This window comes from Parasteatoda tepidariorum, chromosome 2, assembly GCF_043381705.1.
Source record: "Parasteatoda tepidariorum isolate YZ-2023 chromosome 2, CAS_Ptep_4.0, whole genome shotgun sequence".
NCBI classification, from domain to species: Eukaryota; Metazoa; Arthropoda; class Arachnida; order Araneae; family Theridiidae; genus Parasteatoda; species Parasteatoda tepidariorum.
In genome coordinates, this window is record NC_092205.1 from 9394129 (window position 1) to 9421830 (window position 27702).

Genomic DNA, 27702 nt, shown 5'->3' on the forward strand with positions numbered 1-27702 from the left:
AAATTCTGCAATTTTTACTTTTCATTCGATTGTTGTATTCCTTGATTTTTAAAAATTCGAAAAGCTACTGTTTAATTTTGTTTTACTTTATCGTTTTTTTAAGGAGGGAGATGCTCAAAGCATCAAAACGTGAGAAAAAAAAGAAAATTCTTTTATTCCAAATGATCGTTAAGATCTTTTGGATCTTAAAGAACTTTTTCTCGTTACTTTTATGAGTTGTGTTCGTCATGACGTGCGCGCGCAAACGATTTGCTTCTAAGAAGGTAGAAGGGTGGAAAGAAAAGCAGTAACTTGTTGCAACGAGCCAATGGACGTCCAGGAATTATTATTAATATCATCTTCTTCATCATTTTCTTTTATGCGTAAGGATAAGACAAAATTTACACCCGAGATTTTTGGAAACAGTTTGCGGAATCATCTTCAGTTGGAGAAAGTTTCATCGGTCTTCCCAATTGGATACTGTTCAGATATTTAAAAAATTAAGTTTGATAAAGATTAATAGTAAAAAGTTCTCATTTCCAAAAAGTTAAAAAAAATTACTTAAAAAAATGTTAGAATATTAGGTAAAATTTATATTAAAAGTAAAAAAAAAAATATTGTTATTATTAGTTTACTTGAATTTATTTATTTTATGCTCTGTGAAAGAAAAATAATCTTTTTGAATCAGAAAAGTGATGTATTTTTCAGTTTCTTCAAATTTCTGTAAAATTTTATGACTATGCTTCTTTGACAACAATATGATTACGAGGAATTTATGACCGTGCATTACTACTTCATTCTTTGGCACACAAAAATTGAATCAGTTTTAAAAAATTAATTTAAAATTGATAAGAGTTGAATGAAAAAAAAAAGCTTTTAATTACCTTACATACTATTTTTTTGCTGAACATAAATGGAATCTTTTCATAATCGATAAATGACTGAACCTTTTTTTTTCCATCTTTATAAATTACTTCATAGCATTTTTTTTTTTTTTGAAAAATAGTACAGAATGGACTTTATAAAAATGCTAAAATTGAATCGCAGTTTGTGCACAAGGAAAGAACACAAATGTGATATAGACAAAAAGTGTTTGCTTAGTTTGTTTTTATAATAAAAGTTTGAAATTAGTGAAATTTTAAAAATGTCAGAAACGATTGTGATGACCAGTACAAGAAACGCGACTATAGTACCCTCTGCACCAGGACAAGATGTCGATACAGATAACACTAGAGAAACATGGGGCAAAAAAGCTGATTTTTTACTGTCTGTTATTGGTTTTGCAGTTGATTTGGCAAATGTTTGGAGATTTCCTTACCTTTGTTACAAAAATGGAGGAGGTAAGTGAATGCTTTTTTGTTGTATAAATTTGAAAAAAATATTTATTAATGTTTTTCTTTTAAATTTGAAGTAGTGAAAAAGGAGAAATATTGAAAGAAGTTGCAATTAAATCTTATCATTATTGATTACTCGTTGTTGCAACTAACACTTGAACTCTTCGATTTTAATGTGTTGTGTTTTATTCAATATAAGAGAATTCCAAATAGAGAACAAAATGAAAATAATTTCTAGTTACTTACATTGTGGTCAAAAATACTAGCTTTACTATTTCAGTCTGTTTTAAGATGTCATTTATTTATTCTTAGTACACTGTAAAAAATTACGGTATAAAGTACCGGCATTTTGAGCGCATCATCCATAAAATCCATCTTAGCCAAAAATCTATTTTCACCGTAAAATATTATACCATGATTTTTACAGTAATATTTATTTAATTAGACTGATTCAGTGATTTTACGATAATTATTTTTGTAAGAATCACGATGCATCATGTGTTTTGTACGATAACATGTTCCGGTAAAAATGGATTTTACGGTAAAAAGTACCGACACCCTGAGAGCCAGTATTTTTTACGGTAATTTGATCCAAAATTTTTTGTAGTGTAGATTTCAATTAAATTTTTAAAAAAAATCAAGTGGATTTTTTTTGTTAATTCCTACAGTAGCGAAAAAAAACACTAACTTTTCTATTTTAATGTGTTTGTAAGATAATCTCGATTTAATGTTATTAATTTTATATTAGTCTTTCCACTGTAGTGGAAAAACATTTACTTTATTTAAATACGTTTTTAGATACCTTGTATTTAATCTTAGTAGATTTTAAGAAGAATAGGAAATGGAAATGAATCTTCCTTTCAGTTAAATCTCACTGAAGTCGTAAAAACACTGACTTTTTTGTAATTAAGTTTTAAGATATTCTCTATTTATTTATTATTATCGAATTTCAATTTATTTAAAAAAATCAAATGAATTTTTCATTTACTCCTCATTGTAGCAACAATTAATATACTGACTTTTCCATAATGATGTTTTTTATTTATGTTACTAAATTACAAAGTAAAAAAACAAAAAACAAACAAATGTAAATTAGTCTTCCTTTAGTTACTTCTCATTGTAGCTAAAATTGATAAACAAACTTTTCTGTTATAATAATAGCAATTAAATATTATCCATCAATTTTTGTTTTAAAGATCAGATCTGTAGCACTTTCTTCACAATTTATATTCTAAACCAAGATTAAATGTGATTCAGATTTGTATGAATGTCTCACTGTTTTCCCAATTCATTTTTAGAGCTAAATCCAAGCAGGATCCTGATTTGTATAAAAGTGTTACATACTTTAGTATATGGTTATGCACCTGGTATTCAATACAACTATTTTGTTACTGGTGCATGAATTTATTATTAAGCATTTTTTACATTATTTTTATGTATTTTCAATTACTAAAATGAAGAGGCACGGTGGCTCAGCAGATAGAGAACTCAATCCGGATTCAACTTCTAGCAGGAGCAGGTGGATACGAATTCTACCCTCGACCGCTCACACAGGCCACAGTGCTGATTAAAAATATCGAGAGGGGTCATGGGTTAGAATCCCCTTGCTGTCGGGGTAACCGGGGTTATTTTCCCTGTGAAGCAAATGGGAGTTAGTTCCATTAAAATGTCGACCAAGAATCATAATTTATCTCAATTCTTGATCCAGGAGTTTCCTAGCCTTCTGAGTAGAGTTCAAAATTACAAAGCAATGGATTTGAACTATGATAAAAAATAAAATATCATTAAAATAAAACAGTTATTTTTTTTTAAGTATTATTTGTTACTAAAATATATTATAAAAGTTAAGAAAACAAAATAATTCTACTCGTTAAATTTAATTAAACAAGTGAGTTTACCTAATTACTAAAACAGCACTAAACTCAACCCAAGTTGCTATTTTTTCCTATTAAAATTTGCATATTAAAATTGAATGTTTTAAATTAAATTGGAAAATTACTAATATTCTTTTTTTAAAACTATTTGTTAATTTCGAACTGTCGAATTCGCACAGTTTAACCAAGGCAAAATGCCAGAAATTTATAAAAACACAAAATTAAGTGAGATTCAATGGAAAGAAATATCTTTCATTAATATTTATGTTGTCGTAAAAACAGCTGAAATAGTTTTTATTCGTAAATTCTTACAGTACCGTAACTTCTTCACTCGGGACTATGGCGCATAAATTTGTGTTCCCTTATTTGAAATCGCGCCGTTGTTTTTGAAAACAGTCAAAATAGTAATTAACTAAAAATATATCAATAAATTAAGTTTTTAATATTTTGTTATTATACAATATCATTTAATAATTTAATTATTACATAGGTAATTTTTCGCGTTGTGTAATCAATAATATGATACATTAATTTTTTGGACATTTAGAAAAGATATTAAGATAATTTTAAAAAAAATAATGTTGAAGGATAATAGGAATTTTTATGACTCTAAGAATTACAGGCCTTTGATAAATTTAGACAGATTTCGTAACTAAAAATTTGTTTTATACTCAGAAGTTCTTTCAAAACAAGACTTATTTTATGCTTGTGACTCAAGTAAATAATGTTTTGCTTGAGATTTTCTTTTTAATCGTTTTTAAAGGTATCCGATACTTGATGATATACAATATATTTTCAACGTGACCTGTTCCTAGAGAATTTAAAAAAAAAAAAAAACTTTTGATTTTCTGCTTAAAAATGCAATTGTTTAAATTTATTATCACACAAAATTATCAGGTCAAAATACATCTGAAAGCACCCATGTTTGAGGACTTTACCTTAAAGTGCATAAATTTTTAATTTCACACTCAATTTTTAATTTTATCTAAAGCAAAAAAAAATTAATTAGACTACTGTCTTAAAGTAATATCAGGCGGCTCAATGCTATTATGTTCTTTTTCTCCAATTGATTTATACTTTAAAGTATGTAACTTTTGTTTCTCTATCGCAAATTTAAACATACAGAAATAAAAACTTAAGGGAACAATATACATAAAATCTTAATTTAACTGACACAATAATAAAGTTTAACCAATAACTGTTTTAAACGTATTCCAATAAAAATAAATTATTGACTGGATTTTGAATACGTAAATAACAATTCCTGCAAAAACTAACAGCATTTCACTTGGAATAGTTTCATAGTTTTGATTTATGTTTAAACTGGGCACATTTAAAAAAGCAGGTGGGAAGAAAGGAAAAAAATTAGTAAAGAATTAGCGAAATTGATCACATTAACCAATAACATTTAAAAATAAAAATTAGTTATAAAGTAAATTATTCCCTTCAACACCTATTTGTGGGCTGGAGGTCAATGGAGGTTGTCTCCACCATATAGTAACCAACAGTATGATAATGACAATTTGGTTAGGAATACGCACCGACCGTCTTTATATTCCAAAATGGCTGGTATCCATCAATCTCTTAAGTTGGTTGGATTTCAAGCCACTCACCAAACTCCATATTCGCAACGACAGCTCAAATCTTTAACCACTAAGCCCTCGCGAATAATTGGTTTTATAATTTTGCTGCTTCAGTATTTAGTAGACCATTGTGTATTTAGTAAAAAAAATGCATATTAACTTACTCTTTAATTTTTACAAAATCACAAATAATTTCAACGGAACAGTTTGAATTTTTAAAAAAAATGTTTCAACCAAACGCATTTAAATACGCAGAAAAAAAAAACCCAGAAAAATTCACAGATACTAATGGCAAAAAATCATTATTATATTTCATGACAAATTTAATAACAACATTTACAATTGAAACAGAATGATAAGACAACTGCTTAAAAATATGAAATAACTGATTTTTCTTGAAATATTGGAGCAGAGAAATCAACTTTAGTTTCACATAAAAGAGAGAATTTTATCTAAAACAAATTAAGTTTTTAATAGGAATTTTGGAATATGAAGATCACCATTAACTTCAAAAGCTGATAGTATTTTATGTATGGAACAGCGTGGAAAGTTCTGATTTTGTTTCAGCTTGTAATACAAAAATGAATAAAGACAGAAAAAATTTGAAAAATATCAAAAATCAGGAATAATTTAAAAATGTTTTTTTTTTTAAAAAAAGTACTAATTCTTTTAACAACTTAGAAATGTTCCAGTATCATATCACTTTCTGCGTTGAGATGCAGGCAGCTGCATTAATTTCACAAAAATGAAGCTGTATTATACAAAATAGTTTTGTTTAATATTTATATTTAACACATTTTAAACCCAATTCAGAAATAAATGTAAAAGAATATTAAAGTAATCAGCAAAACTGAAATTTGTAAGACAGATCACAAACAGGGATATTAAATTTTAGAAACAAAAAATGAATGAGTCACTATTCTCCCAAAATTGATAATAATTTAAACATAAATTTATATGATTGTTAATCTTTTTTCGTCATTTTATAAAGCATATTCTAAACGGTTCTTGGAAAATTAAGAGCAGCAAAATATTTAAAAAAGTTTAACAATATTAAATTTTGATTAGTGTAAATTTCTCTCTCTATTGTATTTTATTTTATAACCGTCGTTGAACATCCGACCCAATTTTGTGTTTACGACTACCATTTTTCAACTCCGTAGCCTTGTAATTTTGTACCCAATGCAGAAGACGAGGGAATCAAGTATCTCCTGGATCAAGTATTGGAAGAAATTTGCCTTCGCGGTGGATTTTCGATAGAACTAAACCACATTTGAGTTACATGGAGAAGAAAACTGTGAAAATCTCCCACGATTAGCCTGATGGCAAGAGGACTCTTAACTCATGATCCGTCTATCAATGAGGATATTTTACGTCAGTACTGTGATCGGTACGCATCCACCAGCGATCGCTGGTCTTCGAACCCGGGTCACCTCATTGGGAGACTCGAGCTCCATACCCTGAGCCACCACGACTCACTCTCTATCTATTATATAACCAAAACCTAAAAGCAATTTTATTCCTATTTTCAAAATTTGGCTTAAATCTGAAGCTTGATTTTTTTTGTAGGGATAGGGATAGAGTGGCAAAGGGCTGCTGTGTTTTCCGTCTAAAAGTGTTCTATTTCTCAGAAATGGAAGTATTTTTTTTTTTTTTTTGAGAAACCAGAAACCGCACTGATAGGGTGATGGTCAAATTGACGCAGCCACTTTATGTTATTTTCCATAATTCATTAATTCTCCTAAAAATTTCATTCACCTGTTTCTTCCATTAATTTTTTTAATTGTGTCGTTATATGCCTTTCAGTTTTGAGCATATTGATTTTTTTTTATTCATCCCGTGTGAAGAACGGGTATTCACCTAATTGCATATAAAAATATTGAATATATTTTTCAAATATATTATTTATATGTAAATAAAATTATTCGTCTATTCATTGTCATTCGTCCATCCACCTATACGCTAATTTATTAATTCGCTGACTCTAAGAATCACTAATACACACAACAGATCCATCCCTTGTTCTTGCTGCGATTTACGTAAGATTCAATGATCTGTTATCTTCCTTTCATTCTTTTTTCCGCTTTTTCCTTGCTGTATGTCTCATTCCTATATTGGCCGCCATAGCGTCGTAAACTTTTAATAATGTCCTTTTAAAATTTAAAAAACTAATCGATTTAACGCGTATCATATTTCGTATCAATTACACCAAAAAAAATAAACGAAACGAAAATTGAAAAAGTTTTTTTTTTATAAATTAAATTATTTTTCAAATTGAAGCATTTTTACACACAATTAAAAAATTCGTTTGTTCAAAGGTAAGTCCATACAAGAAATGTTAGCAAATAGTTATTTTTTTCTCATTTTATTTAATAATATTTGAAAAATATTTCAAATATTATATTAATATTAAAATTTAAAATTCTCGACAGTTAAATAATATTAACAGTTAATTCTAACAGTTTAAATTCGTTTCTCTTTGGCGAAAAAACCCTTACGGAAATTCATTGATGAAATGAATAATAGCAAAGAAGTGCAGTTTGATTTTGAGAAAGTTGCTAATTCGATTTATTATTCTATATAGGCACAATTGAGATATTAAGCATATTTTTTTGATGTTAGTATATGTTTTACTAAAAATTTAATAACAAATTCACACCGATACTATATGAACACGTAAGAAACAAAACATCACTCTTACTTGACATCCCTTTTACTTGAGCAATACGAGTTTATCATACTAACATATTGTTTTGACTTTGACTGTACTATTTTAAATCTCAAAATACCTGTAACTATACTTATTTAAAAAGGTGGACCTGCCAGAAGTAAGAAAACAAAATATGCACAATTTGAGTCGATTCCATTCTAAACTCGTGACCTATTTCGATCTTTAATCAGTCAATATTTTCGATGAATTCTCACATTTTTTTTAAATACCGATATTTTTAATATGGTAAATACGTCTCACGCGTTTGAGTAATAACTCTTTGAAAAGCGATTCACGACAATTTTATCACTGTTTTGAGATTTACTGTTTCACATTTTTCAAAAGTACGTACTTGCACTTCAAGAAGAAGAGGACCTCCCATACCCACACATGTGACCTCTGACGTCAGCGCCAATTAATCATTATCAGCAAAATGGTGCATTAAAGTTAAGCTAAGTTTTTTTACATAAGTTAGAATGTTAATTCACGATTAGTTAATTAAATACATAGCCGTATTGCACATCGAATTAGTTGAAATATATTTCTTTCTCGTCTACTTCATTTACTTCACTTAGATTTATTATTTGTTTATGTATTTTATTGTAACCGTGATATAATTTTGTTTTGTGTATCTGGCAACTTCGATGCATAATTAATTTGCTTTATGTTCCCCATGAACCGGTGCCTGTTTTTGTGTTAAATCTCTGGTAAATATATAGTGAAAGAATTGAAATCTTTGAGAAAGAATTTAGAATGTGTCACTTAAAAGAATTCGTATTTGACGCGCTTGCTTTACTCGAAATAGAATGGAAAGAACAGTTGCTAACGTAAACTAATGCCACGTTTCAACCACCAATCAAGATCGAGATACTCACACTACGTCACTTGCAGGTATCCCATTGTAATATTTTTTGAAATTTTTTTTAATATTTTTTTACTATGGTATTACGAGATGCGAATATCAAATCTTTAAATGATCGTTGCGAGATGCTTTAACCATTTTAATGACAGTAGGTTCTTCAAAGTTTTTGGATAATATTTTCTTTATGTTGTTTTGTCATATTGGGTCATTTCCTTAATTAATAACAAGCACTCCTTTTTAATGAAGAAGATAAATTATGGTTTTCCTTACGAAACTCAATATATTATTACAGCTATGTAGTTGCCTCCAACTTATTAAATAAAAGAAGAGGAAGGAATTAGAACGGATTGAAAAATTGCAAACATTTTATTAGAGATTACGACTTTGTGTGACAATTGCAAAAGGAAAGAGAAGGAAACATAAAAAACACCGAAATAAATGTCAGCTAACGTTTCATCCTTGATTTCCACCATTCTTTGTTATTTTAATAGCCCGTCTAAATTTTTTTTTACTTAAAATTATTTTGTATAATCATGATTGTTCCAATCGTCTACAACCCCATCAGAATATTAACACATTGTTCTTTCTGTAAATGTTTCATGTGCACATGTAAAAATGTAAAATTTATCGTTTTACACAGATTTTGTTTTTAATAATAACTTATATTTAATATAAGCTTCTTTTTTAACACGATATTATTATTTAACATAATACTTGTATTTTATAGTTTACAAATTTTATATATAGTTTGACATACACTCTTTTTCCTCTCTAGTCTGATATTTATAGTTAGATTTTATAGTTAGAATTTGTGTTTATAAACTTGAGAAATATCTTAGCAAATAAAACACTTTTAGGTAAATTTATTTTCATATTTGCGTAAGTTTATTTTTATCACAGTTGTTTGATATTTCGGTTCTGTTTACCGATAGTATGATGACATTATTTTAAAAAAAATTTCAAACAAAAGAAAACGCTTTCAGACAGGTTTATTTTTGCAATATTTAAGTTTACATTTGATAGCTTGACTTTTAGTGATATCTTAACAGATAAAACACTTTCAAGCAAAGTTATTTTTATGATATTTGTATAAGCTAATATTTTAACACTTTTTTGATATTTTGGTTCAATGCCTCTATGTTATAGAAACATCTTGACTTTTATAAATGAAATACAATAAAATTAGTTTATTTTTATAATATTTAATTTTACATTTTTTAGTTTCCTTACAATTTGACTTTCTGTCTTTAAGGTATAAATACATCTTATCAAATAAAAAAAAACTTTTGGCAGGATTACTTTTATATTTACATAAAATTTTGTTTTTATAATTTAATAATAATTTTGTTCTGTTCCACGTCCTTAAACCATAAATACTTCTTGAGTTGTGAATAAAAGAGAATTTCATTATTTGAACGATATTTTTGTTTTTATTTAGCTTAATTTTTGATAACAATGAAACATCCAAATCTCTGAATTTGTCAGTTTTATAAAGTCTAGCTATAATCATTAAATAAATGACAACACATGTTAATATCTGCCTAAAATATTAATTTTTTTTTTTATAACTTTCCTATTTTTGAATAGACAAAGTTCAATAATTATTATCTTACAGTATGCTAAGTAATTTGAGTAAAACATTTAAATATTAAATAGTGTAAACCCAAAACAACACCCATTTTGCCAGTGAGTAGTAAAGTTTTCATTAATAATTTTATAACTTAATTTTTCCTAAAAAATAATTTTTGAAATAAAAAAAAAAAAATTATTGCATTTTTAAAAATAAATATTGCTCTCCTTACGTTTAAAAATTGAAAAAAAAAACCACACTAAGTGTCTTTATTTTAATTTCCAATAAAAAAAAAACAATGGGGATAAATAATTTTTATCAAGAGTTTATACGCACAGCACATTCATACGATTTCAAATATCGGCAAAGCATTTATGTTATAGTGTGTAGCAATTAGTTCAATTGCAGTAACCGTTTTCGTTGTGAGAGACACTTTCCACTCATTAATATTTTTTTATACTTAGGAAGGAACTCTCATTCAGGATGTTCTATAATTAGACTGAGGATCATTATCCCTAATGAGAGTATCTTTCTCTAAATATCCATCCTCGCATCACAATTTATTAATCAATGATGATGAAAAATGTTCATCTCCTTTTTGCAAATTCCATGAATGATATTAGGATGAAAGAGATCTCTAAAAAAACGTCTAGAGATTTCGTTAAGAAGTGTATTGTCTTTGATTTGCATGAAATGTAATATTGTAATGAAACAGTTGTTTTAAATGCTGGACTGTCGACGAATTTGATCAATTAACAACGTTTTTCGAAATTCTTTTGCCAAGGAAAAAAGACGCAGTTTTGGCGCCTTGCACTTGAAGCAACTTTTTTAAAAACTGCCGATTTGGCGACATTTTTCCACCTAAAAAGTTTCAAAATCAATGTCTTGTTCCCATTTTTGCAAATTTTTATGAGCCCAGACAATGCAGCTTATTAGCTTTTAACGCAGAAAATTTTAAATTATCTTTTTAAAATTACTGGAGACCTCCACCCCCTGGTCGTTGTGCTCGCCAACCCTCGGAATTGCTTTCGTAGGTACTTCTGGATTGCTCTCTATCTGTATGGATGCATTTTAGTCTAGCTGTACTTATGCATTTTAGTCTAGTTATACTAATGCATTTTAGTCTAGTTATACTTATGCATTTTAGTCTAGTTATACTTATGCATTTTAGTCTAGTATTTATTCTGATAGTCTTCCAAAAATGAAGTTCTAAATAAATGTGGGCAACATATACATCCTGGCATATATTTTACTACTGCATTTCAATACTACTTGGAAATTATATTTGGACAAGTAATTTATAGACATAGAGAGAGAACTTATAATTTGCGTGAGTAGCTTTTGTTCAAGTTGACTCTGGTAATGTAATGATAAGCCACCTCATTTTGCATTTTTGTTGTAAAACATTACGATTTCCATGCAGCAAATAGGATATTTCATAGTGTATTGTGTTGATATCTAGTGTAAGTTTCGAAAACTTAAAAAGTACCTACCTGGAAAGAATTCTAAGGAATAGTTTAGTTTTAAAATGCCGTCTAATGAAAAAAAAAAAAAAACATGACTATGCATAATTCCTCCGATTTTCATTCTCTCTGTTGGGGAGAAAAATTCATCAAAATTGATTTTTTAGTTAAAACAATCAACTACCATTAAAAACTAGAATTACAAATGATATAAAATCGAAGTTTTTCGCGATTATCTTGTAGAAACCCAACAAAAGCTTTTATTTGAACATTTGCACGAGAGTATAGGCATAAAATCTTGTCAGTTGTAAACATCGTCTTTCGGAGCTTTCAAGGCTTTATTCTCGTGTTTATATTTGAAGAGAAACTTTGCCAATAAAACTCAATTGGTGGAGGTCGAGTCAAATGGATGTAAAATGAATAACTCATTCAAACTGGGGGAAGATATTAAAAGCCGAGAAACATATATTTCATTCTTATTCATGAGCATTTCCGCTGACTTACATTTATCACTGATTTCTAATTTTTTTGCTCGATTGGGTTTCACTTGATATTCAACATATATCTTTTAAGAAAATTAATTCGTGTTCGTCTCAGATCAGATCTGTTAAAAACGCGGGGCACGGGTTATAAGGAATCAGTCTTTTCAAATGAACCTTTTAAAAAGAATTGCTCTACATTTTATTTATTCTTTTTTCTATTCCTAGTGAACAACACGAGTTATGGAGGTTCAGGGGATAGAGCACTCGCCTCCCAATGAGGCGAACCCAGGTTTGATCTCAGTGATGGCTGATCAATATGAATTCTGCACCCACGCGCACTGATCACAGTGCTGACGTAAAATATCCTTATTGGGTAGACAGATCAAAATGGGTTAGAGTCCCCTTGCCGTCAGGCTAACCGTGGGAGATTTCCGTGGTTTACCTCTCCATGTAACATGTAATGCAATGGTTTCACGGAGAGGAAAACCATGGTTAAACATCCAAATAGTTCCATCAAAACTATTAGTTTCATAAAAAAATTCGGGTTAGTTTCGTCGAAAACTCCTCCACGAAGACAAATTTCACCCGATACTTGCTACAGGAGTTCTCTTGTCTTCTGGATTGGGCTCAAAATTACAAGGATACGGAGTTGAACATTGGTACTCGTGAACTCAGAATTGGAATGACTGGTCAACGACGCTTATAATATAAAAAATGCCAAACTATAAAAAAAAACTTGTGATTAACTTACGTTTAAAACTGTTATTCGCCGTATTAAAAAATCTTAAGCGCTATTGCTGGCCACTTAGTTTTGCTGCGTAAACTTGATATTTGAGAGAACGTTTCGAGAAATGTGTGATTGAATAAAAAAAAATTAACTTTTGATAACTAGATAGAGCATTATTAATTGTTAAGCTTGTAGTAAAAAATACCATGCGGAACGATCTGCTAACCAATGATATGCAATTAGGGTGTGGAATTCGATTCTCTTAAAGAGTCATTTGTATTTGAACTTAACTCGATTTTTTTCGAAATTGCAATTTGTTTAAAAGTTATTTTTGCAATTGTAAGTGCTTTTTTCTAGAAATTTTTTTTTCTATTCCTTTCTTTCTTTCTTTTCTTTTTTTGAATATTGACTATTTTTTTATTACCGTAGAAAACGTTATTTTTCTCTCCCGTGATCTTTATTTTATAAGCTCGCGCTAGATTTGATTTTAAAAATTAAAAAAAGGAGAGATTAAACGTTAATATAAATCTTAATAGCAGATATAAATCTTATCTTTAACAGTGATTTTTTTAAAAATAAAAACTGTTATAACTGAAATAAAAACTGTTACCTGAAGTAAAAGCTGTTACCTATTTAAACTTTTTTAAGTCACGTTAATGAATAAAATTACTTTTCATTTATTTCTTCTTTACACAATCAATATTCAGGTTCAATTTTTTCGGATAATTATTTTTCAAATCCACGTAATAAGTCACATGTAATAAGTCACATGTAATAATATAATAATAATTCACGTAATAATTCACAATTTCGTAATAATTTACATATTGACAAAATGTTTTTAAATATTACTACAGTATTTGTATATTTTGTTACAAAATATTCTAAGTTTTTGTGAAAATAATTGAACGGAAAAAGAAAAAAAAAAGTAATGATAAATAAGAAGCAATTACTGGGTTGGTTAGTGGAGCGTGCAGCGTGTGCAGTCCTTTAGTACAGAATTATACAAATTAGTAATTTGCATAAATAGATTAATAACTTTTAAAGTATTTTAAAAAGTGTCAGCAATTATTTTTGGTTCAAAATTAGCTACATTTTTTTGAATGGAAATAATTTAACGATCAATTTAGACAAAAGATATCTAATTCTATTGATACTTATTCAGTACAATGTTAATATTTTCAATAAGTTACGGTAAAATGACTATCTACAAACTGTCCTTTCAATTAACCTTAAAGTTTACTAATAGGCCACACTCTTTAAGTTTAAAACCGTTTACAACTATCTGATGGTTAAAAACGAGTGAAAACAAAACTTCGTGATTTTGTAAGTATTTACAACTAGCATGATTTCAAATCCGTAAAAATTTAAATTTAGCTGGACATTGGAGTCCAGTTAAATTCAATTTTAAAATGTATGCTAAACTATTTTATGCCGTTATCCAACTAATAGTTAGGTAACGGATATTGGAGTAAAATTGTAGCTGAGTTGTGTTTTATCAAATGAACCGTGGAATGTGTCTTAGTTTATCTAGAGGTGTCATTTATCGTGAAGGATGGGAAACAGTAGACTTCTTTGTGTTAAGCAGCTCTGTTGTGGTCATGCATCTGCGCGTGAATCAGAACTTCGCTATATTCTTTGGTCCAGCGTCCCCGAGTGAGGAGGAAATATTATGGTGGTCATGAGATATACTGATAATAAGGTGCGTAGCGTTTTTTTTAAAGTGCTTAAAGATGCTTATTTTCGATTTTCGTTTTTTAAAAGCCCTTAAAAAGCCCTTTTTTAAAAGCCATTTCGGCGTGCCATCGGTACATGTTTGATGAAATACTTAGGGGTGACTATTGAGCTGAGTTCGGTGAGATTCTTGCACTCTTATGTGCAATTCTGCTGCATTCTCAATTTCAGGTTTCATTTTCCACCCTCTGAAATCGAACCGAAAAATCTCTCGATCTTTTTATGGTGGCCAATATGATCAAGAAAAAGAGTTCTTTGTAAGAAATTGATTATTTTATCATGATCATGTAAAGTGTTTGAAAATTATTTTGTATTTTGTTAATGTATATAGTGCTTAAAAATATTTTTAGGGTGCTTAAAAAGTACTATGAATGTGCTTGTTTTTTGTTAAGAGTTTGGCTACGCACCCTGGATAACTCTTCTTTATTATCTTTCCTCACTGAAAATGAATTGTTACTTCTCATATTCTAATTAGTTAATTTTTTAATAACCTTTAAGTGTGTTGATTACAACCTGTATATTGATTTTTGTTGTTTTATGGAAATAACAGTTCTGTTTCGTTGTAGGTGCATTTTTGGTTCCTTATACCATCATGCTGGCAGTCGGTGGTATTCCACTCTTCTTCATGGAACTAGCATTGGGCCAGTACAACAGAAAAGGTGCCATTACCTGCTGGGGTAGAATAGTGCCTCTTCTAAAAGGTTAATTCTTTATTAGACTAATTAAAACAAGCATTATTTGATATAAAGTTTAAAGCTCATGATTTGAAAATATTTTAAATTATTGTAAAAAAGAAAAATCACTAATGTGTTGTTCCCTTTTTTTAAAATCCAAATACAAGGTAAATTATAACTATCTGACTGATTTACAAGAAAAGTTCTTAAAGAATCACTCGCAAATCATTATTTTTAAATAGTTATTTTGGTTAGGAAGTGATAAAAATAAATTTATTTCACCTATTTGCTTTAGAATAATCAATACAATGACATGAATCAATAAAATGTAAGCTAATGCAAATGGTTTGTAAAGAATGTCATAAATGTCACAAATTTTGTTAAATGAGAGCATGGAAGAATTATTTTATTGGTGTTTATTGTACTCAAATATACGTAGTTTTGTGCATTCCAGCGTACGGCTTATAAAGCCCTTATCAAATTGAAGAAAGTACAAGTTAGAAAAAAATATCTCGAAGATATATCTTTTTCGAGATTTGAGCCTGTTAGCATCAGGCTACAAAGCAAATATTCACCTTTAAAATACCTTATAGATAATAAATTTTAAACAAATTTTCGTTGGAATTTTAATGCTGTAAACAAATTGTTATCTTAAAAAATAAATTGTAAAGTGCGATAATGTTGTTAAGAAAAGCTTTGTAATTTTTTGTTACAAAACTGGAATTTTTAGTTGAATATTTTAATTAAATCTTTTAATTTTTTTAAAGTAAAAAACACAAATATTAAAGATTTTGATTCTGGAGTAAAAATGAACTTAAATCAAACTTTTACAGTCAACTGTTAATTTTGCCTGAATGTAACTTGGCTATGTATTTAAGAGAAAAATTTCAGTTCTATATAATTTATAACTTGATAATTACTACAAAATGGACAAAATAAATAAAAATATCAGTCCAAATGGCCAGTCTTGGTTCTTTCCTTAGAGAATAAGAAAAAAGAGAGAATTGAGAGAATGAGATACCATTTTATTTGTGTTGCTTTTACAACACGTAACTATACTATAAGTGACAGTTATATTCATCTTCATAAGTGCCATCATGACATTTATTGTTTACTAGGAGGCTTCGCCCCCTGCTCGCTGGCACTCGCCAACCCCCGGAACTGCTTTCGCAGTTCATTTCGGATTGCTTCGCAATCCGATGCTCGCTTTGCTCGCTCATTGGATACGTTCTTAACGTCTAGCTTTTGTATACTTTTTTTTAACACTGAAGTTCCGAAAACTTTTCCCTGTAGAAATTTCTAAACCGGTGCATTTCAATATTAATTTGAGATTGAAAACAATTCGCATATTTTTCTTAATTACACTATTCTAAATTTCAGTTGTTGAGAAAAGTAACTGTTGTAAGTTTTGTTTTAAAGTCTTTCCCACCAGAGGGTTAAAACCATGTGTTGTAAAACAATATGAAATAGTACTAAACGCCGGATGTAAAGCATCGGCTTCGATGAAGATAATTTTGTGAGAATTTTTTTGATAATTCGGTGAGAATTCACCCGATTAGACATATGATACTCACTACGTGCTCTTGCGCACCGAATCCTATCAATTAAAAATGAAAACTGTTGCCAACGCGAGAAAAGAAATATCATCGGTTTTATTGATACATACGTACGTATTAGCGTTTCATATAATATAGATTGTTTACACACAAAATTTAATGAGCATGCGTGCACTTTTTTTTAAAAAGTTTTTCATCAATTATCATATTATTTATAGACAAATGTTCTGAGTTCATTAACATTTTATAGGTATAGGGAATGAGATACATGATTCACAATTTAAGCATGATTCGCAATTATTATAGGTATAGGGAATGAGATTCGCAAATTCGCAATTAAAGCTTCCATACTTCCTTTATAGTTTGTATAAAGTAAGAACTCCCCTAGCCAATCGTCTGGGCCAGTGGCGGTGACTATAGTAACGAGGTATGCCTATTTGAATTAGGGTCGCTGTTTAGGACAGGTTTTGGCTCAGGTCGACGAGAGAAAGGGAATATTTTTCTTCGGTCTATTATGTTAGCCCTAGAGGGAAGAGAAGCTACCCTCCCTGAAATGGGCTATTTTTGTTTCCATAGCAGCAGACGGCCTCAGACTTTGTGGTGGGGGGAGTTCTTATCATAGATAAACTATAACTACCCTTCCTGTGCTTATCCCGCCGGCACTTCGGATTTTGACTTAGGGGAAAATCCCCTCTCACAGACAAAAGAACGATAAGATAGAATGGAATGAATGTCAGAACAGCTTCAAATAGAAGAAAAAGAAAAGAAAAGAAAGAACTCAGAAAACGTTTGTGAGAACTTAATCGTGGAAACATGAGTTTGATCTTTTAGAAAAACATAAAAAGCAGGATTATCTTAAAAAGATAGTAACGTAAAATACCGGATAATTTAAAATAATCGGTATAGGCAATTTTCACGGACCAACAGAAAATGACGTAGAATGCGGGATAGCTTACGAAACGGACGACGTAAAACCGGGGTTCCACTGTATAACAAAAAGAGCCTTTAAATATTTCTCTTACTATGACAACCGTTCATTTTATTTAATCTTTCGCGCGAACTGTTTTGATCAGCGTTTCATGAAAACAGTTTTACTCAGTGTTTGAAAAACAGTTTTCCACGTCGTTTCAAGTAAACAGCTATGTTCAGTATTTTATGAGGACAGTTTTGTTCAGCGTAACATGAAGAATGTTTTATTCAGTGTTTTATGAAAGCAGTTTTGTTTATTATTTTGTCGCATATCACTCTTCTCTTAAAAAGTATACACTGTTTTAAATAGTGACGTTTTATGCGATAGTGAGATGACAATTTGTATTAAAATATTCTGAGTAGAAAAAAGAAAAAACAATCCAGTGCTTGTTGAACCACTTGATGTTTCCAATTAATAGGTGATAAAACTCGACTTGTTTATTTCTTTCAAGAACGAAACATTAAGTGATAATAAATTTGAGGAAAAGGAGACATAGAAGAAGACGAATTCTCGAAGCATACTCTCTTAGCTAAAGTGTATTTCCTCATAAGAGATAAATAGTTCCGTTAATAGCAGAAAAGCATTCGTCATATGATGTCATCACAACTGTCACTGCGTTGAAAGTGAGTTATACGCTAACCATAAGCTAACCATTGCCTAAATATCGATTTCCGTTTCGATGAAAAGATGATTCTTTCATTTTAAAAATCTTTCAACAGACTAAATAGATGCGATCAAACAAGAACTAGTAGTAATGCTATTGAAATAAACGATAATTTAAAATAAATAAATAAATAAGTAAGAACTATAATTTTATTGATTTTATTAATTTTTGGTTTTTAAAAATATATTATAAAAGAGAATAGAGAGGGTATTATAAAAGATAGTATTTCAATTTCAGATATTTTAATAATAAGATTGCCTTGATATCAACAGAGTAACGACGACAAAAAAACAAAACAAATTTTGTTGATTTTTATTTGTGTTATACAGAGTGACTATAAAATTTAAATATTATTCTCTTAACTTTTAAACGATTGCAGTTATAATTGTCTTAGTGATGTCTAAGTAAAAAAAAGTGGCTGATGAGGCAAGATGAGACCGTTTACAGTTCCATCAGGCCCTTTTGTGAAGTTAGCTTTCCAATCTCTATCTCGAGAATGGTACTAGGTAGGGGGCAAAGAGCAGTGGTGGCTCAGGGAATGAAAAGTTCGCCTTCCAATGAGGTGAACCGGGTTCAACCTCAGTGCTGAATTGAAATATAGTCAGTGGTAGACGGATCATGAGTTGTAGTCCCGTTGCCATCAGGCTAAACATGGGAGGTTTTCGTGGTTTTCCTCTCCATGTAATGCAATGCTGGTTAGTTCCATCAAAAATGTCATCCTCGAAGGCAAATTTCACCCAATGTTTGATTTAGGAGTTCCCCTTTTTCTGGATTGGATTCAAAATTAAAAGGTAAATATTAGTGGTCGTAAACCTCAAATTGGATCGACTGTTCGACAATGGTTGTAAAAAGGTAGGGGGTAAGGGAATTACAATGCTGTAAAGCATCATTGTTTAAATATGCATGCAATGCACACCTGATAGACAAAAATACTAGGAAACAAAAACTCTTACATGGTGTATTTATCGGTTCACGATTTTCTATACTGTGAAAACACAACGGGCTTAGAAAAAACTAGTTATCTCATTATACCTTAGTTTTCGATGTTCATCCTTCTTTTTTTTAACGTCTCAGAGTAGTAAATTAGTAGTAAAAAGAAAGTAGTAGTAAAAAGATTAGTAGTAAAAAGAAACAAAACAAGGGAAAAAAAAAGAAAACAAAACAAAAAGAAACTTTCGTAACATTATTGTTTACTAGGCCTATACTGGTACTAAATAGATGATGTTCTACAACTAGGTAATTTACTTTTTTCTTCCTCTTATCTCGTACTATTTTTGCAATAGAAACGTAAACTCCACAACTTCCTATCAGATACAGATGTAACATTAAGCCACTTTAAGGTACCTAGACACCAGAAACCAGTTTACACTTAAGAGAGTTCTACCCTTGCTATCTTAAATTTGAATTTGTGTTTTTTGATTTTTTTTTTAACTTAACAAACGATTGATGATATTGTTAGACAGCACAATGCTTTTTAAATAACGTAGAAAATAAAGAAGTTCCTTTATTAGATTAGGAGAACTGGAGAGAATTTCTGGTACTTTTATGAATTTTTCCTCAAAATTTTAAAGCAATAAAATGATGCGATTTGTGGTTTTGTGTAAGTCATTTAAAACTGCATGTTTCTCAGTTTTCAGAGGGGCTCCCTGGCCGGTCGATATTGCTTGCCAAACGCCGTACAAAGCGATGCAAATGGGTTCGAGGTACCCTGAATGTATCTTCGTGCTGTACTTTTCTGTATTGCTCTATCTATGTACAGAGTGGGATAGTCTGGTTGGTAGGGCACTGGGAAGATGTCCAAGAATTCTTGGGTTCGATCCCCGCCGGCCTAAGACTCCCCTTGTAGTAAATGGTGACTGTTGCGCGTTAAATCTGTCAAGTCACAAAGTCCTCCATGTTCCCATACCCAATCATACTTCTGGGGGTACTGATTCAGGAGTTTCCTTGTCTTCTGGATTGGTTCAAAATTGTAAGGTTACGGAATTGAACATTAGTAGTCGTAAACCCAGAATTGGGTCGGCTGTTCAACGACGGATGTAAAATAAAATATCCATGTACAGAGACTATACGTATTTGACAAAGGCTTATAAGCATAAATTGAGCACACAAGCCTGCAACTGCATGTTATTTCGATAGACAACAAGTTTTTAGATTTTCAAAAATCGAATTTTGTCACAGTTAGAACTGATGAGAACTGATTTGGATAACGCTGAAAAATTCTTTTAGCGTTAGTTACATAAAAACAAAAATATTTATCAAAAATCAAATAACAGGTAAATGTATACGATTTAACCACCTTTCAAAAACTGGTGATTACGCAGAAATGTATGGATATAATTTTGTCCGAAAAATATTAATAGAGAATCTAAAATGCCTTACACTTCGCTTCTCAGATTCAGATTTGGTGGCTTATATTTTACATGTACCGAAAGATGTTGTCAAATAGAGTGAATATCTTTCATTAGTTTTGTTGTAAAAATTAAATAAGGAGGATTATAGGCATATTAAGATTATTTTCACAAATTACGACAGTTATTTTGTTTATTATATGCAATAATTACGCAAAGTTTCGTAGCCCAGCTTAAATATTTCAGGAGATATGGACATTTTTATTAAAAAAAACTAATTTTTTGATAATTTTTTTTTGCTTTAATTTTAAAAATATTCACTAAAACTAGACAAATTAATTATATATATATATTGTTTTTGAAATTTGAGAAAAATTCGTTCGAAACTGCGCAAGATATAACCAATTAAAGTAGTTCTTTTAAACTGCCCAAGCAAGAGAAAAATTAAAAAAAAAATTTTCCTAATTTTGTAGTGAATCGCATTTGGTAACTAAAAAGTCCGATTTAAATATATTTTAAATATTTAAAAAGTTTCAAGCAGTTTTTTAAGCAGTTTTCGTATTTTTTGAAAGAATGCTCAAAATGATAAACACTTATTTATTTTCGTACAATTAAACGAGATTTATTAAAAATAGCCGCGGCAATGTTTTGGATCATCCCCCATAAAAGTATCATTTTCTTCTTTTTTCTTTCCTTATTAAATCACATTTCGTAAGGTATTATCCTTTGTTATTAAATTCTGCCTGATATACAAAATATTATTTGTAGAAAACCCCTTTTCATTTTGAGCTTTCTTTTTAAATAGTACGATATTCAAATAGGACTTTTTCCAATAGTTGCCAAATACGATTGAATCACTACAAAATTAAGATATATTTTTTAATTTTTCCCCTCGCACGCGCAGCATAAAAGAACTTATTTAATGTCTCATATCTTGAGTAGTTTTAAACGAAATTTTCTCAAATTTTAAAGCAAAAAATTTGTAGTTGATTTTAAATTGCTCTAAGCATTTTGTTTAATTTTATTGCGTATTTTTAAAGTTATAGTAAAAAACCACAAGACAAAAAAAAATTAGTTTTTGATAAAAATGTCTATATCTCTATAACTATTTTAGCTAGACTAACGAAATTTTGTGTAATTATTGCATAGGATAACAAAAATAATTGTCACAAGTAATAAACCCATCACTACATTTTTTTGCATAGGGTGTTCAAAAACATTATTTTCCGTTTGTAACTCATGTCAGTTCTTCATACCTCTAAAAGCTTAAAACTTCATTGATATGTATAAGAAATCACATGATGTTATAAAATGTTTCGTTGTGTATTTCCTGAGAAATATGAAAAAATTTATTAGTATAGAAGTGTTTCCATTATTTTGTCCACCCCTGTGTATCTATTTAATTTAATAAGTTCTGGTTCAATTTAACAAGATTAATTTAACAAGTTAGTGCAACTACCACTAAGATTATTAAATATAAATTCACTAGTATATAAGACATGCTAACTGGATTCAATCTTGAGGTACGTTTTGATAGATGGATATTGGCATTGTCTTAAAGTCTTTCCCCTCATTGGTGACCCGGACCTGATATGATCACGACTACTTCGATGCATGGTCCACATTGAAAAGTTGACTCGCTATTTGTGACTGCGTCATCGTCCTCCTCGCGCTGTTGCTTCTCAGTCTCATTTACGCACAACGGGTTTCTACACCCACTCAACTGCTAAAAGCAACGTAGGAGAATCCTCATGCATAACTATGAACTTAATACAGCTCTCATGGATAAAGTTCAAAAACCCGATGACGTTAATACAGCTCTCGCAGTCTTTCACTGATACAGCAACTAATGATATCCGTTCATCAAATTCTATCCCGGATAAAAATTCTGGTAGAAGAGTATTGTGGTGTAACTACCACTACGATTATTAAATATCAATTCACTAGTATATAAGACATGCTAACTTGATTCAATCTTGAGATACCTTTAGATAGTTGAAGGTTGGCATTGTCTAATGGTCTTTCCCCAATATTAGTTTTGAATTTTGTGATTATTATGTGATAGAAATAAACGATTAATTTCTTTTTTTATCTATAGGTGTGGGATATGCTGTTGTATTAATTTCATTCTATGTCGATTTCTACTATAATGTCATTATCGCCTGGTCATTGTACTTCTTCATTGCGTCCTTCAGTAGTGTCCTGCCTTGGACAACATGCGACAACCCGTGGAACACCCCACTATGTCGCGAGTTGCCGCCACTCAATGCCTCTCGTTCGGTCAACGAAAGCACAACTGTTTCCGGCATTCTTCACAACGAACACATAAGAACTTCCCCCGCTGAAGAATATTTCAAGTGAGAAAAAAATATATTTGTATTGATCTTATCTTAAAACGAAATAACTTGAACATTCTCCCCTATTTCTAGCATACCCCTAGCAACAATTATACATTGGCCCCAGTTGGGCTCAAAATTGGCTCAATATGAGTTCTACATGAACATGCACCGAGGGACCAATATAGGGATGTAGAGATTTGTCAATATCGGCCTGAGCGCTGAATAATGCTTATATTGACTGAGTTATGATTATAAAGGCTTATATAGGCTGTGAATAATTATTATAAAATATCGGGTGAATATGACAATTCTATATAGGGCACATATCGGGAAATATCGGCCCTTAAACTCTACAAATGTTCCATTACACTTCTTTTGGTGTAAAATAGTTGCCACCATTTTTAGTGTTTAGTAACACCAATACTTGTGACAACAAAGCATGNCCCGCCATAGATGGCGCCACTGGAAAACAAGAACAATCGCACTCCCTCTGCCTAAACAGGAATACGTCAACAACAACTACCTCTGGGGGTACTGATCCAGGAGTTTCCTTGTCTTCTGGATTGGTTCGAAATTACAAGGGTACGGAGTTGATTATTAATAGTCGTAAACCCAAAATTGGGTCGGCTGTTCAAGGACCGATACAAAATAAAACGAAACATTGGTCTTATGCAGTGTTAATATCGGTCTATATAGGGCTGAATAATGATTATAAAATATCGCGTGAATTTGACAATTCTATATAGGGCACATATTGGAAAAATATCGGCCCTTTAAGCCCTTAAAGGTCCAATGAGGACCCAAGTTATTTTGCTGCTAGGGTAGTCGAATCCATTGAACCAGAACTAAACAGGGAAAATTGACTTTTCAAATCAGCCAAAAAATCCTGTTTGCAATTAATCAAAAAAAATAAGAAAGTGTTAATGGAGTTATGTGGTCCTATTTATACATAAATAAAAAATATTAACGATTTTAAGAGTCTTATACATTAAATAAACAACACATTCGTTATTATTGTAAAATTGGAAAAAATGCCTGTTCGGGTTAATTGGAAATTTCTGTAAAGAAATAGCAGAGTTTCTATGAAAGTGTGTTTGTATGCTTAAATCAGAAATATAAAATAAATATATTGAAAAATTTCAGAGTCTTTCAAACTTCCTTAAACATACTAAACTCTATACTACACAACTGTTGCTTCTGTTAAATAAGGTTACTCCAAACTGATTGGAAACATTATCTTTTCTGATTATTAGACAATCTCATGGTAATGAATTCCTGACACTATATAAATTAAATCTAAAAAGAAATTTTAATGAAAAGATATTTCTTTGTATAATATATGAGATAAAATCGAACAAAATTATATTGCTACACAACTGCTATTAGTGAAGAATCCTGCTCATCTGAACTATTTAAGAACGTTGCTTGATAATAATAATTGATATAATAATTAATAAATAAATAAAAATAAATATATTCATAATGTGGAATTGTTTTTATGACTTATCATAAATAAATATAAAATATATTTATATTGCAATGTAAATTCTGTGTGCGTGAAGATGTCCTTTCCGAATTTGGAATAAGAAAAACTCCAAAAATAATGTGAACGAATACATTATTTCAAGTTTAACAACGAATCGAGCTTTCAGATCACTTAAAAGAGTGTATTTAAATCTAATCACCAATCAATAATGGTGAATGCTTACATCAAGCTCACATGACTTTATGCTACTCATGAATTGTTTTTATCTTCGAAAATACCAATTTTGGCGGACGTGCGGAATTCGTCCGATGTAAACCATAGATTGCTTGCTATCAACTTGTGTAGAAAATGTCGTCTAACACCTTCCAGAAAGAGAGAAGGTCTCCCCACTATTAACGAGAAATCCGATACTTTAGTAGCCTGATCGTTGTGACAACTTTCGTATTTTTCCTCCATTGCGCCAAACGTAGTAACATAAACGTAGTGACATATTTCTTATTTTCCTCTACTGCTCAGTTCGTTACGTGGGACTATTTAATTGATCAGTGTAGAAGCCTTCTCCATTCTAGGAGGTGTTGTGGCGTCTCGCATGGTGCTAGATAAATATTTCACAGAAACAGATTACTGTTACAAGAGACATGTATGTTTTAATTGTGTAATAAAAATAATTATGTTCTCACGAGAAGATTTGATTAAATCTCTAGATTATATTAAATAATTATATAAGGTATAATTCCGATAACAGCTTCTGTTCTGTTAAACTTAATTCAAATTTGTTTTAATATTCTCTCTGTGATGTTTATTGAATTCATAAATAAATTAATTTTATTTCAAGAATCGTTAAGTGAAGGTGAACGCAATTTAAATTGATGGTTCTTTCTGTGAATTGTATCGTAAAAATAACTTTATTGCCTTTTATGTGAGTTTATATCTTATTTTCATGCTTTGTTGTCACAAGTATTGGCGTTATTAAACACCAAAACTGGTGGCAACTACTTTACACCAAAAGAAGTGTATTGGAACATTTGTAGAGTTAAATACACAGTAGAATATTTTGGTGATTAGCTGTCCCTCTTTTTCTGTGTTCAGGTAAATTAAATACATTTTTAAGTACAAAACTATGGTTATCTAGTAAAAAATTATAAAGACAAAATAGAAATTATTTGAAAAAATTATATGTCACTAAAAATGTGCTTGTTTTTTTTTAAACGAAATGTTTTGTAATGAAGCCATTAAATTGATTCTAATGCGCGTAAAAATGTGTGTTGTGAGTAAGCAAACAAACAAAACATGAATGAAGAAAGGAAGAAAACTATAACAGTGAAAAAGTAAATAAAAAATGTGATTTCATGTACTGTAAAACGTTAACCTCTACATAAAAAATGGTTGCAACTATACACCAAATTTTTTACAGTGTATATCGAGAACTATTCCTTGTTTTTCATTGCATCACTTTTGGTGCAAAGTAGTTGCCATCATTTTTGTAAAGATATTCTAAAATTATTTTCAACGTAAGAAATGCGAGTTTTACAACCTTTGTATATATTTTTCTCTCTAAGTAAAGCAAATACGGGTTAGTTTTATCAAAAAGTTCTCCACCAAGGCTAGTTTGCCTTAATGCTTGACCCAGGAGTTACCTTGTCTTCTGGATTGAGTTCAAAATTACAAGATTACGGAGTGGATCATTGGTAAATGTAAACTCAAAATTGGGTCAACAGTTCAAAGACGGTTATAAACTCTTCGTATATAAATATTAAACACCATGCTGCACAATTGATGTTACTGTAAAATCCAGCTAATCCAAAGCTGATTAGGAATATTGCCTGTTCCCAAATATTGGTGTTTTTTAAATTAATCATTTACAAACTAATGCAAAGTTTTTTTTTCTGATCCAATGATCGTATTCCGGTCAAAACAAACAAATGGTATAAAAATCGAAATAATTATACTATCTTACGACACTTTTATAAGTTGCAACCATACATCTTTTCTTACTTTTGGGGAAAGGATAGGGAAACGGATTTATGAAAACAGATGTTTTACTACTACAAGATGTCAATTTTCTCCTTAAATTAGTTTTTCGTTGAAACTTAAGCTCTTGAATAGTGAAAATAACCTAAAATACTTTAAATCATACTTTTTTAAAAGTTGCATTTCAATTAAATTTTACAGTTCATTTTTGAACATTCGAGCTTAGTGCAGAATTACTCATACATTTTTTAAAATTGGCTATATTTACTCTGAGCTTTGATTGGGTGTTTATTTTAGCCGAGCTGTTTTAGAATTGAGTGAAAGTCCTGGAATAGATGACTTGGGGCACGTCAAGTGGGAGATGTGTTTGTGCTTGATTGCTGTCTACCTCATTTGTTACTTCAGCTTATGGAAAGGAATCAGCACTTCTGGTAAAGTAAGTACTTCATGAAAGTTCTAATAGGTGCTTCAAAGTTATAAAAGAAAGTTGTACTATAATTCCTAAAAGTAGTACTATAGTTTCCTTAAATTAATACTACAGTTCCTATACAGTTGTCTTTTACAATAACTATGTGGCAGATATTGAGCATGAATTCGAATAGGTTCTTCGAAGTAATAAAATCAGGGAGTGCTACAGTTCCTAAAAGTAATACTACTGTTCCCACAAAGTAATACTACAGTTCCTAAATAGTTGTCTTTTGCAATAACTATGTAGCAGATATTGAGCATGTATTCGAATTTGTGTTTTAAAGTAATAAAATCAACTATTACTACAGTTTCCTAAATGTAGTTATACATTTCCTTTGAAATAATACTACAGTTCCTAAATAGTTGTCTTTTACAATAAATATGTGGCAGATATTAAGCATGCATAAGAAATATGCCAAGGCTAATGAATATTAATATCGTAATTACGTAGTTAATATCAATTACCTTACAAACTCTACATTTCTTTTAAAACTGCATAGGGAAGATTTTTTTTCCTTCAAAATATTAAGGGGATAGAGCACTCGCCTCCCAATGAGGTGACCCGGGTTCGATCCCAGCGATAGCTGGTCGATTCGAATACCGCACCGACTCGCAACGACCACAGGGCTAACGTAAAATATCATCAGTGGTAGGCGGATCATAGGTTCGGGTCCCCTTGCCGTCAGACTAACCATAGGAGGTTCTCGTGGTCTTCCTCTCAATGTAAAGCAAATGCTGGTTAGTTTCCTCAAAAAGTCCTCCACGAAGACGAATTTTTCCAAATACTTGATCCAGGAGTTCCCTTGTCTTCTGGATTGGGCTCAAAATTACAAGACTACTTAGTTGAAGATTAATAGTCGTTAACTCGAAAATTGGATCGGCTGTTCAACGACGATGATATATATATA

The 27702-nt window shown here is 30.4% G+C and overlaps 1 protein-coding gene across 1 annotated transcript in view; it reads left to right on the top strand.

Annotated features, from left to right (window-relative positions):
- The first annotated feature begins 257 nt into the window (after window positions 1-257).
- The window catches only part of LOC107446382 (Sodium-dependent dopamine transporter), an 86164-nt gene continuing 58719 nt past the window's right edge, over window positions 258-27702 (top strand). Inside the window, exons 1-4 of the mRNA XM_043044543.2 lie at window positions 258-1319; window positions 14885-15019; window positions 22629-22887; window positions 26624-26762. Of these exons, the coding sequence (XP_042900477.1) occupies window positions 1124-1319; window positions 14885-15019; window positions 22629-22887; window positions 26624-26762 (729 nt within the window). The 5' untranslated portion in view covers window positions 258-1123. The remainder of the gene's footprint in view (window positions 1320-14884; window positions 15020-22628; window positions 22888-26623; window positions 26763-27702) is intronic.